This window comes from Podarcis cretensis (genome assembly GCF_951804945.1).
Source record: "Podarcis cretensis genome assembly, chromosome: 15".
Taxonomy (NCBI): Eukaryota; Metazoa; Chordata; class Lepidosauria; order Squamata; family Lacertidae; genus Podarcis; species Podarcis cretensis.
Window position 1 is genome coordinate 25937764 of NC_137185.1, and position 14216 is coordinate 25951979.

The 14216-nt window shown below is 48.9% G+C and overlaps 1 protein-coding gene across 2 annotated transcripts; it reads right to left on the reverse strand.

Moving 5' to 3' along the window:
• Positions 1-354: 354 nt before the first annotated feature.
• LOC307203767 (6-pyruvoyl tetrahydrobiopterin synthase-like) lies at positions 355-13873 on the reverse strand. 2 transcript variants are annotated; one of them, XM_079954883.1, is made up of 6 exons: positions 13197-13470; positions 11472-11545; positions 5181-5203; positions 3282-3338; positions 1595-1665; positions 355-822 (listed from the first exon to the last, which is right to left on the reverse strand). In XM_079954883.1, exons 1-6 carry the CDS (start codon positions 13298-13300, stop codon positions 612-614), a joined length of 540 nt encoding a protein of 179 aa, XP_079811009.1. In that variant the 5' UTR covers positions 13301-13470; the 3' UTR covers positions 355-611. The 2 variants fall into 2 exon arrangements, with proteins under 2 accessions (XP_079811009.1, XP_079811010.1); XM_079954884.1 differs by lacking the exon at positions 3282-3338 and having other exon boundaries at positions 13197-13873.
• Positions 13874-14216: the final 343 nt, after the last annotated feature.

Consider the following 14216-nt stretch of genomic DNA (forward strand, 5'->3'; position numbering starts at 1 on the left):
TTTTCATTAGATTGCACTGGCTAAAATTAATACAAAAACCTCATATTCTCAGTGGTTTGTTAGTGCTCCAAGGTCCAATAATAAACCTAGTCACACTCTTTAAGGAACCATCATATGTTTTGCCCTTAAGGACAGGTATACTCTTCCCTCTTCATTCCTTGACTTGCTCTTAGCGTGTGGTTCAGTGGCAAAATTGTCACTTTCCACTCACTTTCTGTAGGCTTTTGAGAATAGTTAGGGATTCTTTCACTCTTTAAATCAAGGTGTCTATGTACTGTAGGGTTTGCTGGCTGCTTAAATTTAAATTTTGCTGTCTGAAGCAGCAGTTATATATTCTCTCACTTTCATTCCATATCATAAACCAAACTTTTTTTATTACTTTTGTATACGAACCTCTTGTGAGCATTGGGTTAGAGGAAAATTCACTCATAATGGATGCACATCATAACTCTAGCCAAAGATTCTAAACCCCTTGGCAGTGTGCGCATGAATACATGTAAGTGCTGGACACGCCTGTGGGTTCAGACTTCGTAACCTGTGAAGGATCAGTGGATTTTCCCCAAGCCCACAAATGGAGCACATGGCAGGAAGGGCGCAATTGTGACCAGCAGTTACATATTTTTAGGACTGCTACAAAGCTTCCTTTGGTCATCTGTGGGGGGCATTTTGCAGGCGTTCACGACAGTCGATGGAGCTGGCATTTCTCCCCTATAGACAACGCTGCTCTCATCTGTATTGTAGAGTTTTATTTTATGAAGAGCCGTTGCAGGCAAGTGCTTTTGGAGGTTCTCCCAGATGAATACAGCGAGATTCTCGGTTGTGCTGGAGATTTGACAGAGACAGAATCAGGGCATTAGGCTTGTCTGCATCTTTCTTGCATGTGACTTAGAGGAACACAAGAGAAAGTGGCGAGTGGTTTGCTGAGGCTTTAATAAAAGATGTGAGAGCTGGACAAAAATTGAACACAGTTGAACTATTCCTGTGATTTGTTTTAACTCTTTTTAATAGCGAATTTTAAATTGTTATAACCCTCCCAGGAACCTCACAGGGATCACACTGGGTGCAGAGCCTTGGGGGGTACTGCAACTATGTTGTAGAATGGAAGGTGAAGGTTGGGGGAGGGCACCAAGCTCTGGTGTTGCCAGTGGCATAGCGTGGGGGGTGCAGGGGGGGCCGGCCACACCGGGCGCAACATCTGGGGGTTAGGGTTAGGGGTAGGGTTAGGGGGCGCAAATCCATGGGTTACTTGCCTTGCCCCGGGTGCTGACAACCCACGCTACGCCACTGGGTGTTGCACAGGGCGCTGCTGAAATTTGAGACCTGTGGGAATATGGTCATTTGTCCATAAGAGCATGGGCAAAAGTTTATTATTGCAAGGATGATTTCATAGCAGAAAGCATTGCTTGGAAGCATGATCAACGCGTGGAGAGCTCATGCCATCCAATGATTGGTCCACATAGTATAACATGATCAACTGCGTGGTCTGGTGTGAGAACATGAGACTAATGTATTCCACAGAGACCCCGTGGTCCACTACTGACAGTGGGTAAGGTATATGACTATCATTATTGTGAGCATCATCCTGGTTTCTTACCTTACAATGTTGGTAAAGTAGGAGACATCTCGGTCAAGATCCTTTTTGTCAAGGGGCTTTGTGATGGCTTCCTGGGGAAGGGCAGAAAAGGATACTAAGCAAGATAAGGCAAAGGATGTGAAGTGAGTAGCAAAGAGCAGTTAACTATTATAAATTCATTTAGTTTCCACAGAACTCTGTTGAAGAATTCTGCACCAAGGCAAGCCAAAATCTTACACCAAGTATAATTTAATTCTTCAGTTTGAACGTACTATATGAATGTGCCTATAGGGATATTCATATAAGCCTATATGAATATGAGTACTTGCTTTGAAGAAGAGGAGTTTGGACTTGATATCCCGCCTTTCACTCCCCTTAAAGAGTCTCAAAGCGGCTAACAATCTCCTTTCCCTTCCTCCTCCACAACAAACACTCTGTGAGGTGAGGGAGAAGTGTGACTAGCCCAAGGTCACCCAGCAGCTGCAAGTGGAGGAGCGGGGAAGCGAACCCGCTTCACCAGATTACGAGTCCTCCGCTCTTAACCACTACACCATGCTGGCTTTGGGCAGTGTGCGAGGAATTCTGCTTTTATTTTTGCTACAAGGGCAAAAAGCTATGTATAGAGTATTGAATTCTTATCATCAGTGGAAGAAAATGTTACCCCCAATCTCCTCCTCCCCCTCTGCTTTAACTTTGGAGAGTTCACCAAATATATTCAAGCCTAATAGGGCCATGAAGGATAGGAACCAGCATTTATTTATTTTAAAAAAACTGGGTCTTAGAATGCTGAACTTTACGTTCAGCACCAAATTATATGCAAGGCCCTGTATCACAGAAGAGTTTTTTTGCTGAACCTATTCCTTGGTACTTTGAAAAGCAAGCAAACCAATAGCAATGTTTTGATTAATCAGTTTTACTTTTTGGCATAGCAGGATTGTTAAAATAATTGTTATTTCCCTTATGCACATATGAGTTAACTCGGGGGTGGGGAACCATTGGCTCTCCAGGTGTGGCTGAACTGCAACTCCTATCAGCCCTGGGGCTGATGGGAATTGTAGTACAGCCATGTCTGGTAGGCCAAACATTTCCCTGAGTTAACATGAAATTCATTACAACAAGATACGATGATGGTCCCTAGATTGGGATGCTTTTAAAGCTACTAGTTATTATGGCTACCTTCAGGTTCAGAGGCAACATGCTTGGGAACATGAGCTTAAAAAGGCTATTATCCTCATGTCTTACTTACAGGTTTCCCATTGGGACATTTGGTCGAGCCACTCCGGGAAACAAGAATTGCTAAAACAGATGGAACCTTTCATCTGATTGAATAGTTTTCTTCTGACATTCTTAGTACAGTATATACTCATTTCTGCAATGTCCTTCCCTCTTTTCTTCCCCGCAAGGCAAAATAAAAATAGATGGCTCACTAGGCTGACTGAAATTGCCAAAGGTTTTAGTTTGCATTTCAAACAGACATGCCAGCTGCTGGTTTGCTAGTCCTTGAACAGACTTTGTGATTGACCGCTTGCGCTCTCAGAATGAAAGCTGGGTTACGCGAGGTCTTTTTCTAATAAACAGCAGTCATCAACCTTATGAGAGTTGGAAAGCTGGGAAGTGCTGAGCAGATTTGGGCTAGAGAACCATTGCCCTCCCCTTTGTGTTTACAGTTTCAGCCGAGAATCTCCCAGGCACAATCCATCATCTTTACCTTCATGAATGCTTTCAAATCCTCCAGATTTATCACCATCCCAGAAGTGGGATCAATCTAGAAAGAAGATCAGTGGGCATCTCAGCAATCTATGGACAGGTGATTTTGTGGGAATACAATTTACTCTTTGAATTCCTGATGGCCGCTGGAGAATTTCTACAGCCATCTAGGAAAGGAAAGTCTGGGAGCTGGCCAGCACACTAAAGTCAAATATACACAGGCATGACCCAGAGGTTAGTGGCGACTCACTCCCCGCTAGAGGGTGTGGGCATGAAGTCTATTGCAATTAGTCTCAGAGCCTTCTGCATGGCACTCCCAACGACCCAGAACTTTGTGTCTAGTTTATAATGGCTGCCTCATGACATGGGTGTGCAACCTGCAACATTTTTTTAAAGCAGGGTCTGCAATCTCTATGATCTGGCGATGTGGGCTTTGCAGGTGGAAGCTTATACCACAATAAAGTTGCTTGCCTTTGAGGTGTCACCAAAGCTGCAGCAATGGGCTAATGTGGCAACACCACTCAGAGTTAGAGACTTGGCTTTTACGGTTACAGGTTAGCAATATAATAGCTAATAGTGGGGTGGAAAAAAGGTCCATTGGGTACAATCGACCTTGCAAGCTCCAAAATGAATTGGGAGCTGCCTATTCAGTCTGGATCACATAGGAGAACTTCTTGGTGGTTAATCAAAATAATAAATTTAGATATACATGGTGTCTATGTGAAAAAAGCCTCTAGCTCTGTAGTAGTAGTAGTTGTAGTAGTAGTAGTAGTAGTAGTAGTTTAGTCATTTAGTTGTGTCCAACTCTTTGTGACCCCATGGACCAGAGCACGCCAGCAGACTAGTTCAGTAGACGTTAGCATTTTCAGACCAGGGATCCATCATTAGCCCAAACGTGCATTTGGAAGCCCACATTTTTTTATACCATATATTTGTATGGTTGTAGGTGTTGCTGCTGCAATCCGCATTAGGTGAGGCTGCAACCCACCAACTAGACAGATGTTCTAGGCAACTTAGCAGCTCACAATATCATAAATACAACCCTTAACACAAGCCAACTAACCAACAGCAGAACCCTAATGCCTTTCCCCTCCAATGTTCTGTCAATTTAATGTTAGGATTATGCACATTCATGGGCTCCTGAATCACAAGCCTTTAATACTCTTAGTAATTATATTTCATGGCAATAATTATTTCTAGGGCTGCCTTTTTAAATGTGCATTACATTGTCTTCATGCAAACATAAATATGAATATTGTCTCTGTGTGCATAAGCATATGTAAAGGTAAAGGGACCCCTGACTGTTAGGTCCAGTTGCAGACGATTCTGGGGTTGCGGTGCTCATCTCGCTTTACTGGCCAAGGGAGCTGGCGTACAGCTTCCGGGTCATGTGGCCAGTGTGACTAAGCTGCTTCTGGCGAAACCAGAGCAGCACACGTTTACCTTCCTGCCAGAGCGGTACCTATTTATCTACTTGCACTTTGATGTGCTTTCGAACTGCTAGGTTGGCAGGAGCAGGGACCAAGCAATGGGAGCTCACCCCATCACAGGGATAAGAACTGCCGACCTTCTGATCAGCAAGCCCTAGGCTCTATGGTTTAGATCACAGCGCCACTCACGTCCCTTTAAGCTTATGTGCTTTCCTTCAAACCACATAATGAAGACTTTCTGGAAGATGGTAAGTTAAGCTCTCATCACGTGTACTGTAGAATAATACCAGCCTGTTGGTCAAATATAATTTTGGCATTCTCCATTTTTCAAAATAATTCAGTGATGAGTAGGTTGTAGTGGAATGAATGATGTTCATGGAAGAACAAATGAGCCAAAACACCTCTTGACTCTGCCAATCACGCCTAGCTACTCATGGTTTCTTCCCTACGCCACCCATGGTTTTACTTACTTTTCCATGGACAGTTACCACAACTAGAAGAGAAGAAGAAAACAATTAACTCTCCAAGACCAGCAATGTCTGCAGATCCTCCTTTATTGCTTGTTCTGGAATGGGGACAGTGTTGGAATCTCAAGGCAAACCTGTCAAAATGTGAACTTGCACAAAGCTGAACAAAGAAAATTAAGTTGATACAGCAGCTAACACATACATCCCTTGAATGGTGAATGGATGCAATGGTGGTTGAAACAACAGACGTCCATTTTGCTTCCAGGCTATTAATGAACTCTGAAAATTCTCCATCTTACCAAGTTCCTCCTGGTTACCTTGATCCTGACTTATTCCAACCCAACTTTGCAAACACATCTGTCAGGGGCTCAGGAGCAGAGGCACAGGGAAGAGAGGAGATGGAGAGCGAAGGGGAAGAATCCGAGGGGAGCATAGGAGAAGAGGACAGTGGACCGAGGGATTCCATGAACCTCTCCAGCGAATCGGAAGATTCACAGAAGGGGGCGCCAGTGGCCAGGGGTAGGGGGTTCCCAAGGGGAACGCCCCAGGAGCAAGGGGGCAGCAGGGACTCCCAGAGCAGTAGTTGGAAATCAGGACCAGCTTCCCCACCAGAGCAGAGTGGGGGGGAAGAGTCCCAAGGATCGGGGCCAGTGCATTCCCCACCAGGGAGAGAAGATAAGGCAGGGCTGACCACACCTCCATCGGAGAGTCAGACAACGGAGGGGAGGTCAGATCTGGCCAGTATCCCGGAAGAGGGAAGCAGTGACAGAAGTAGTGTAACGGTCAGGAGGAAGGTCACTGGGTTGGCGCGAGAGGCAAGTTCAAATGTACAGGAGCGCGGGACAGCAGAGAATGAGGATTGGGAACCGGGTCCTAAAGCCTGCCGGAGGCAGGGGGAGGAGTTAAGCGACTCAGCGTCAGAAGAGTCCAGAAAGGGGAATGCCCCAGCGGGCAGGAGGACCCAGAGGAGAAGAGAGCAGCGGAAAAGGTGGAGCAGGGCTAGGATCTTAAACTGGTGTCAGAGGGGAGGAGATTCAGACGGGACTTCGCCGGTCTAGGGTTTAAGACGTAGAGCTGCGCGCTGCGGCTTTGAAATGGAAACTGAACCTCAATAAAGACTTTTGTACATAACGACAGCCTCGCGTTAGTCCTCTGTGAGCTGGGACCTAGGGGCAGCTCTGACAGTAAGTCCCGTCTCCCTAAAAACCTCGCAACGTGAGTGGACGCAGCGAGGGGCGAAGATTGGTACTTCGCGAGCTCACGAAAGCAGCACAAGATGACTACTGAAGAACAAATGGCAGCCCTGCAAAACGCAGTGACACAACTTAACGCAGAAATACTAGCGTCCAGGAGGAGAGAAGAGGAAGCAGCTGCTGTTTGCAAGGATCTGCAAGCCAGGTTGGAAATGTTGACTACACAGGGGCTACCGGGAGCCAGACCAGAGGGGATTGGGCTGGGAAAGAGAGGAGGCAGCCTTGTGTCTCATTTCGATGGGAGTCTGCAGCACTATCCTAACTTCAGAGCAGACGTGGTTTTTGCACTAAAGTTACTGGAGATGAGCAGGAGAAAGTAGGCTTCATACTAACGCATCTCCATGGAGAAGCTAAAGCGTGGTTGCGCAATCTGTGGAGAGATAATGATCCAGCCCTCCAAAACGCGAATGCCTTCATTAAGGCAATGGATGCTTGTTTTTTATCAGCGATAGATGTAGATGTTGCCAGAAAAGAGATACATGGATTGAAACAAGGCAGAGCCACTGTGAGGCAATATCACTCCCGCTTTTTTGCATTGGTCAACGCGCTGGGATGGGAAAAAGATTCAGCGGCCGTCAGGGACCTGTTCTGGGAGGGGCTGAACGGGGCTGTGAAAGACGAAATCGCAAGGGGGGAGAGACCCCAGAGCACTCAAGAAGTTGTCCAGAGAGCGCTGACGATTGGGGTGCGTCTGGAAGAACGTCCCTGGAGCAAAGACGAAGGGCGTTGGGGACGCACACCAGCGAGAGCACCTCCCTTCTTTCCCAGGGACTCAGCGTGCGCTCAATCCACGCCTCCACTGGGAGGGGGAGAGGAGCCGATGGAGATAGGTGGTGCCAAGGCTCAGTCAGCAACCAGAGCCCTAACACCGGGAGCAGCCAAAGTGAAACCTCCTAGAGGGAACAGGAAGTGTTACATCTGCGACAGTGCTCAGCACATGGCAAAAGAGTGCCCCCAGAGGCTCCACAAGCACACTGCAGCCTCAGCAACAGTAACAGAAGCAGTTCAGCAGAGAGAACCACAGCAGGGAAACGATGAAGTCTGGCTGGAAGCAGAGCCACTGGGGCCCAGCCAGACGAGTCAGTGAAGCAGTCCCCAGGAATCTTACAGCCCACAGACCCCCTCCCGCCCAAACCAGTGGTGCAGCTCACCGCAGCACTCCAGCTTCCCAATGGGCTCACCATGGAAGTCCCTATTACCATTGACTCTGGTAGCAATGCAGACTTTATAGGAGTGGATTTCATCAAGCAACATAGCATAGCGCTCCTGCCTGCCACGATGCCCCTAAAAGTAGTGACAGTCGATGGAAGAGAATTGCTGGGGGGGACAGGTGGTACAGCAAACGCCGCCAATGGTGATGCGAATTGGAAATCACCGCGAAGTCATCAGCTTCAATGTCACCCACCTGTCAGACACGCCCATAGTATTGGGCATGAGCTGGTTGGACAGGCACAGCCCGGCATTGGCATGGTACCAGCTTAAATTGACCTTCTGCTCCTCCTACTGCGCAGAACATTGCATCATGACTAACCAGGAAGACGAGGGGCAAGAGGATGACCCACAGCTACAACTGGGCATGCTGCAAGCGGTACCCGACAAGTACAAGGCGTTTTTGGAGGTCTTCTGCGAGAAGGAAGCGGACAAGCTGCCTCCCCACAGACCCTACGACTGCAAGATTGACCTCCTGCCGGGGGCGACGCTGCCGATGGGAAAACTGTATTCCATGAGACGAACTGCAAGAGCTCAGGGAGTTCATAGATCACAACTTGAAGCGGGGATTCATCCGGGAATCCAAAGCAGTGGGGGGCAGTCCTGTGTTCTTCGTGAAGAAAAAAGACACGCCCCAAAAGAGGTTGGTAGTTGATTTCAGAATCTTGAACTCGAAAACCAAGCCCACGGCTTTCCCGATGCCCAAGATCGACGACTTGCTCGCAACGGTGAGGAAGGGACGCATCTTCACCAAGTTGGATCTACGAGGGGCGTACAATCTTATACGCATGCGGGAGGGCGACGAGTGGAAGACGGCCATGTTTACGCCATTGGGCACCTATGAATATAGGGTTATGCCGTTCGGTTTACAAAATGGCTCCCACTGCTTCCAAGCCTTCATGCATCACGTGTTAGCGGGGCTCCTCTACAAGAAGTGCGTCTGCTTCCTGGACGACATTCTGATCTTCTTGGAATCGCAGGAGGCTCACGAGAGAGATGTCAAGGAAGTCCTGCAAAGACTACGGGAGCACAGACTTTACGCCAAACTGGAGAAGTGCCAGTTCGACATGACGGAGGTGGATTTCCTGGGCTACAAGCTGTCTGACAAGGGAATCGCCATGGACAGCGCCAAGGTACGCTCGGTACTGGACTGGAAAAGCCCGCGCAATCGGAAGGAGGTCCAGAAGTTTGTCGGCTTTGCCAACTTTTATCGCAAGTTTATCAAGGGTTTCGCTATGCAGACGGCGGCCATCACGGACACCCTCAGCTCCAAGAAGAAGAAGTTCATCTGGACGGAGCAGGCGGAGCAGTCCTTTCAGAAACTCAAGCGTCTCTTCGCTTCCGAAGAACAACTGCTACATGTGAACCCCAGCAGACCCATGAGGGTTGAGACGGATGCCTCCGACAGAGCCGTGGGGGCAGTCCTGTTGCAGCAAGACCCGCAAGGGGATTGGAGGCCGTGCGCTTTCTACTCCAGGAAACTCACCAAGTCGGAGCAGAACTACACCATCTGGGACAGAGAGTTGCTGGCCATTCATGCAGCCTTCAAGGCGTGGCGGCACTTCCTCATCGGAGCCAAACACACAGTGCAAGTTCGCACGGACCATAAGAACCTGGAATACTGGCGCACGGCGCGGTTCCTGAACCAAAGACACATCCGCTGGGCGGAGTTCTTTGCGGATTTCGACTTCAGGATAGAATATATCCCCGGAGACAACAACATCATGGCTGATGCGTTATCCAGGAAGCCGCAGTATCTGGAGGAAGCAGCACCGGTAGCGGCCAAACACATTTTTGCACCTAAGGCGTGGGCATGCGCTTCGGCCACCGTGGACCTGGAAGCAATACGGCGCGAGCTTCAAACGGATTCCTTCGCATGATCCAAGATGGAGGAGGTGCGCAGTGGCACAGCGAAGGACGACGAGTTCCAGATACGCGAAGGACTGCTCCTCCGCAAAGGGGCCATCTACGTGCCGGGAGATGAACTCCGCGCGAGAGTACTGCAACAGCTACACGACGCACCCAGCGCCAGACATTTCGGCAAGGACAAGATGGTGGAATTAGTAGCCAGAGACTTTTGCTGGCCCAAGATGCGGGGAGAAGTCGCGGATTACATCACGAGGTGCGACACATGCCAAAGGGCCAAGCCAGTACACAGACCGCCGGCGGGACTGTTGGAACCGCTACAGACCCTGTCCGAACCGTGGGAGAGGGTGGCCTTGGACTTTGTCACTGATCTGCCCAGCTCGAGGGGCAAAACAGCAGTACTCGTGGTAGTCGACATGTTCACCAAGATGGTGCACTTCATTCCTTGCGCGAAGGTGGCCACAGCGGAACAGACAGCCAAGCTGTTCATAGACCACGTGTTCAAGGTGCACGGCCTGCCACGGTCTATCCTGTCCGACCGGGGGCGCCAGTTCATCTCGAGTTTCTGGCAGAAGCTGATGGGGATCCTGAACATCAAGGTCAACCTAGCGTCGGCAAGACACCCGCAGACCAACGGACAAGCGGAGAGGGTCAACGCCATCATGCAGCAGTACCTGAGATGCTACGCGAACCAGCAGCCCTCGACCTGGGTGGACTACCTACCGCTGGCCGAGTTTGCCTACAACAACACGAAACACGTGTCCACGGGGGTGACACCGTTGTTCGCCAACAATGGGCGACATGCCAGGACCTTCCCGGGCTTAGAGAAAGAGGGGGAAGGGGAGCCGCAGGGAGCAGAGGCATTGGCAGAGGAGTTACAGGAGGTCCATGAACAGCTCCGAAGGCAGTTGGAGCTAGCAAAACACGTGTACAAGATGCAGGCAGACAGACACAGGAGAGTTGGGGAGGACATACGGGTAGGGGACTGGGTCTGGTTAGCAGCCCAGGCAGTGCCGGCCAGATCCTTAGCTAAGAAGAAGCTCGGACACAAGCAGCTAGGCCCTTACCAAGTCGAGGCACAGATCAACCCAGTGGCCTTCCGGAAGTAGTGTAACGGTCAGGAGGAAGGTCACTGGGTTGGCGCGAGAGGCAAGTTCAAATGTACAGGAGCGCGGGACAGCAGAGAATGAGGATTGGGAACCGGGTCCTAAAGCCCGCCGGAGGCAGGGGGAGGAGTTAAGCGACTCAGCGTCAGAAGAGTCCAGAAAGGGGGATGCCCCAGCGGGCAGGAGGACCCAGAGGAGGAGAAAGCAGCGAAAAAGGTGGAGCAGGGCTAGGATCTTAAACTGGTGTCAGAGGGGAGGAGATTCAGACGGGACTTCGCCGGTCTAGGGTTTAAGACGTAGAGCTGCGCGCTGCGGCTTTGAAATGGAAACTGAACCTCAATAAAGACTTTTGTACATAACGACAGCCTCGCGTTGGTCCTCTGTGAGCTGGGACCTAGGGGCAGCTCTGACACCTGGTGCTATTTCCATTTTAGTCCACCTGGCCCCATTGTTCACCCCTGATTCACCTTCCAAGAGTGATTCCAAAGTACTCAACCTCTTGTTCCACCACCTCTCAGTTGTGTTTAGGCTCCCGCCATTTGATCTGGAGGTCCTCTACTCTTATTCAAATCCTAGGCTCTGTGATTCTATCCCTGGCCATTTATTGGCATGAGGAACCTTATGGGGATTGACTGTGTATTCAAGCCATGTAACAGACAAATATATCCAGCCTCTGCTGTTCCACTATGTATCTGCACAACAGATGGAGAGAATTGCAGGACTACCGGGAGGCTCGAATTGTCAAGAGAAAATTCAGGTGGAAACCCCCAAATAATTTTTCAACAGCTGCTCTACCCTCCACCCCATGGTGGTGTTAAAAATAAGCAGGATCACCTGCAAAGTTATTCAGGCCACCTCACCTTTATAATTGTGTCCATGCATCTGACTGCACGGCCCAAACAGCTTCATATTCTCTGCGTCGCTCAGCATCTTGCTAGAAAGAAAAATAATGTGTCACTGGTGAGCAAGCAGCAAGCCTGGGAGCCAGCTGACACTGTGCAACCCAAGCTGCTAGTCCTATTTCTGGTTTATTTTTTGCATCTGTTGTTCCGGATGGGTCCCACTCAAACAAGGGGTGCACAAAAGCCGCGTTCCCTCACTTGGCACCCAACAGGACAGCTGTGCTTCTTTCTCATAACAAGCCTTTAAGGAGCCTGGTATTCACCAGAATGACGTTTCAGTGGCACATAATTTGGAAGTGACTGGTTCTTCGTACCTCTGGGAATTTACATTTCTAGCTGAAATATTCCCTCCCCTCTGGTCCCATTCCCCAAACCCTCCCATTTCTTCAGTGAATTCAAGATGCTGAGCATTAGTGCTCCAGTGTTAAAAGGTAAAGGTAAAGGTACCCCTGCCCGTATGGGCCAGTCTTGACAGACTCTGGGGTTGTGCGCCCATCTCACTTAAGAGGCCAGGGGCCAGCGCTGTCCGGAGACACTTCCGGGTCACGTGGCCAGCGTGACATCGCTGCTCTGGCGAGCCAGAGCCGCACACGGAAACGCCGTTTACCTTCCCGCTGGTAAGCGGTCCCTATTTATCTACTTGCACCCAGAGGTGCTTTCGAACTGCTAGGTTGGCAGGCGCTGGGACCGAGCAGCGGGAGCGCACCCCGCCGCAGGGATTCGAACCGCCGACCTTTCGATCGGCAAGCCCTAGGCGCTGAGGCTTTTACCCACAGCGCCACCCGCGTCCCACGCTCCAGTGTTAAGATAGTGCAAACCCAATCCCAGCCACTAACAAGGCTCACACCTCTCTTTGCTTTCAAACATTCCCAGCCAGATCCCTCCCCCCCCCCCCCCGGCTTTTTAATACACCATCAACTTGCTTTGCATATGCTTCCTTTCCCAAGTGAGCACTGGACAGGCACAGGTGGCTTATGGATAGCTTTCCTAACATCCAGCCAAGGCTGCACAGATGGACTCAGACTCATTACTGTACACACATTCTGCACAGTTACTGCATAGAAGGGGCTGCATTCATCTCCATGCTCCAGCAATTGTGTGAGCATTGGGTGAAACTTTGTGCACGGATTATTATGTTCCAAAGATTTAATTTCACAAGCTGGAGGAAAGAGGCTAGTGTAAGGTACATTTAAGAAATGGAAATGTTTCTGAGCAACACCAAAAACCAGCAGTTTACAGTCTCTCACCCCAACCCTTGCCTTGTTACCCATGCCTCTTTCATTCCTCCCTTCTTCCAGTTTTCTTCTCTTACCCTGTTGCTTGACTCCCACACTTTTTCAGCCTAGATGGTAAATTCCTTGGGGCAGAGAGCGCCCCCCTCTCTCTGGCTTATGCTACGCTGCAAAGTGAACTTCCATTAACGGTGCAGCACAGCAGCAAGAATAGCAAGATTTCCAACAAAGCACTTTACCTATGACTGTGCCACAGCAGTGAATGTGGGGAAAGCATTTCTATTTCCTAGATGCATTAGATATTAAAAGCATCAACCTGCAGTTTTCAATAGTTTTAAAATCCTCCAAAGTCCCATTTTTTCAGCCACTGGGTACCAATCCTCCAGCCAACAGCTGTGCATCCCAGATGTATCCCCTGTCAGAAACCACCAAATCATTGGAAGCAAGTTACCAGGCCAGCCTATGGGAAGCACTAAATGTAGTTATCCTGGAGAAGGTCACTGTCCTCGGAGGAGAGGTTGTTAGGATCGTTCTTTGAGACCCCTGGTTCTGCATTGCTGGAGTTGAGCTGGTCTTTCGTCGGAGGGCAGGAAGAGTGAGAGGCTCTGCTAATGACAGCAGCAGAGGAGCCACATCCTAGATAAAGACCAGCCGCTCATCACATGATCAAGTCACAGAAGAACTTTATACACTACATCTTGGAAGCTGAGATCATGGGATGGATAGAAGAACCAATCAATTGACCCAGAAGGAACATGGAGCGCATGATTGGCATGCTGAGGTTTCTGGGTTATTATGTAGCATCTATAGTTAAAAGGGTCTCATGTGACGTCACAGCTGTTCCCAATCCTGTACTCAGTGGCCAGCCACGTGCGTGTGGGAAGCAGGACCCGGGTGCAAGTGCACTCTCAGCTTCTGCAGTTTCCAGCAACTGTTTTTCAGACACATACGGCCTCTGAACTGTTCCGTTGAACTTACTGGAACTTACTTATGAGTAAACATGAACAGGATTGTAGCCATGTGTCACAATTTCTTTTTTCTTCTTCTTTTTTTTCAACTTAAATTTTTATTAGTTTTCATCAGACATACATTCCAATACATTCATTGTATTAAAACGTTTCATACATAACATTAGCTCTATTGAGCTTTGGACTTCCTTCCTCCCCTTCGGTAAGTACCATATTTTTTTTTATGTCACGTATTTTATACATTTATCTATTTGATCATAAGCTGTTGAAGTTAATCAAATCCTGCCAGTGTCTTTAAAGATTTACAGTTGTCTCTTATATAATCCAAGTATTTACTCCAATTTTCAAAAAACTTTTGTTCATCCTGATCTTTTATTCTCCCCGATATTCTAGCCAGTTCCGCATAATTAATCATTTTGACCTGCCATTCAGTAATAGTTGGTATTACTTCTGTTTTCCAATTCTGGGCTAACATAGTCCTTGCTGCTGTCGTGGCATACAGG

Bases quoted from the DNA above. Each gene is read 5' to 3' on its own strand.
- LOC307203767 (XM_079954883.1), bottom strand. From the start codon at position 13,300: ATGCAGAACCAGGGGTCTCAAAGAACGATCCTAACAACCTCTCCTCCG. The intron at 11,546-13,196 runs GTAACTTGCTTC...TTTTCTTTCTAG, and splicing joins GCTTCCCATAGGCTGGCCTG to CAAGATGCTGAGCGACGCAG. The intron at 5,204-11,471 runs GTGAGGTGGCCT...CTTCTCTTCTAG, and splicing joins GCATGGACACAATTATAAAG to TTGTGGTAACTGTCCATGGA.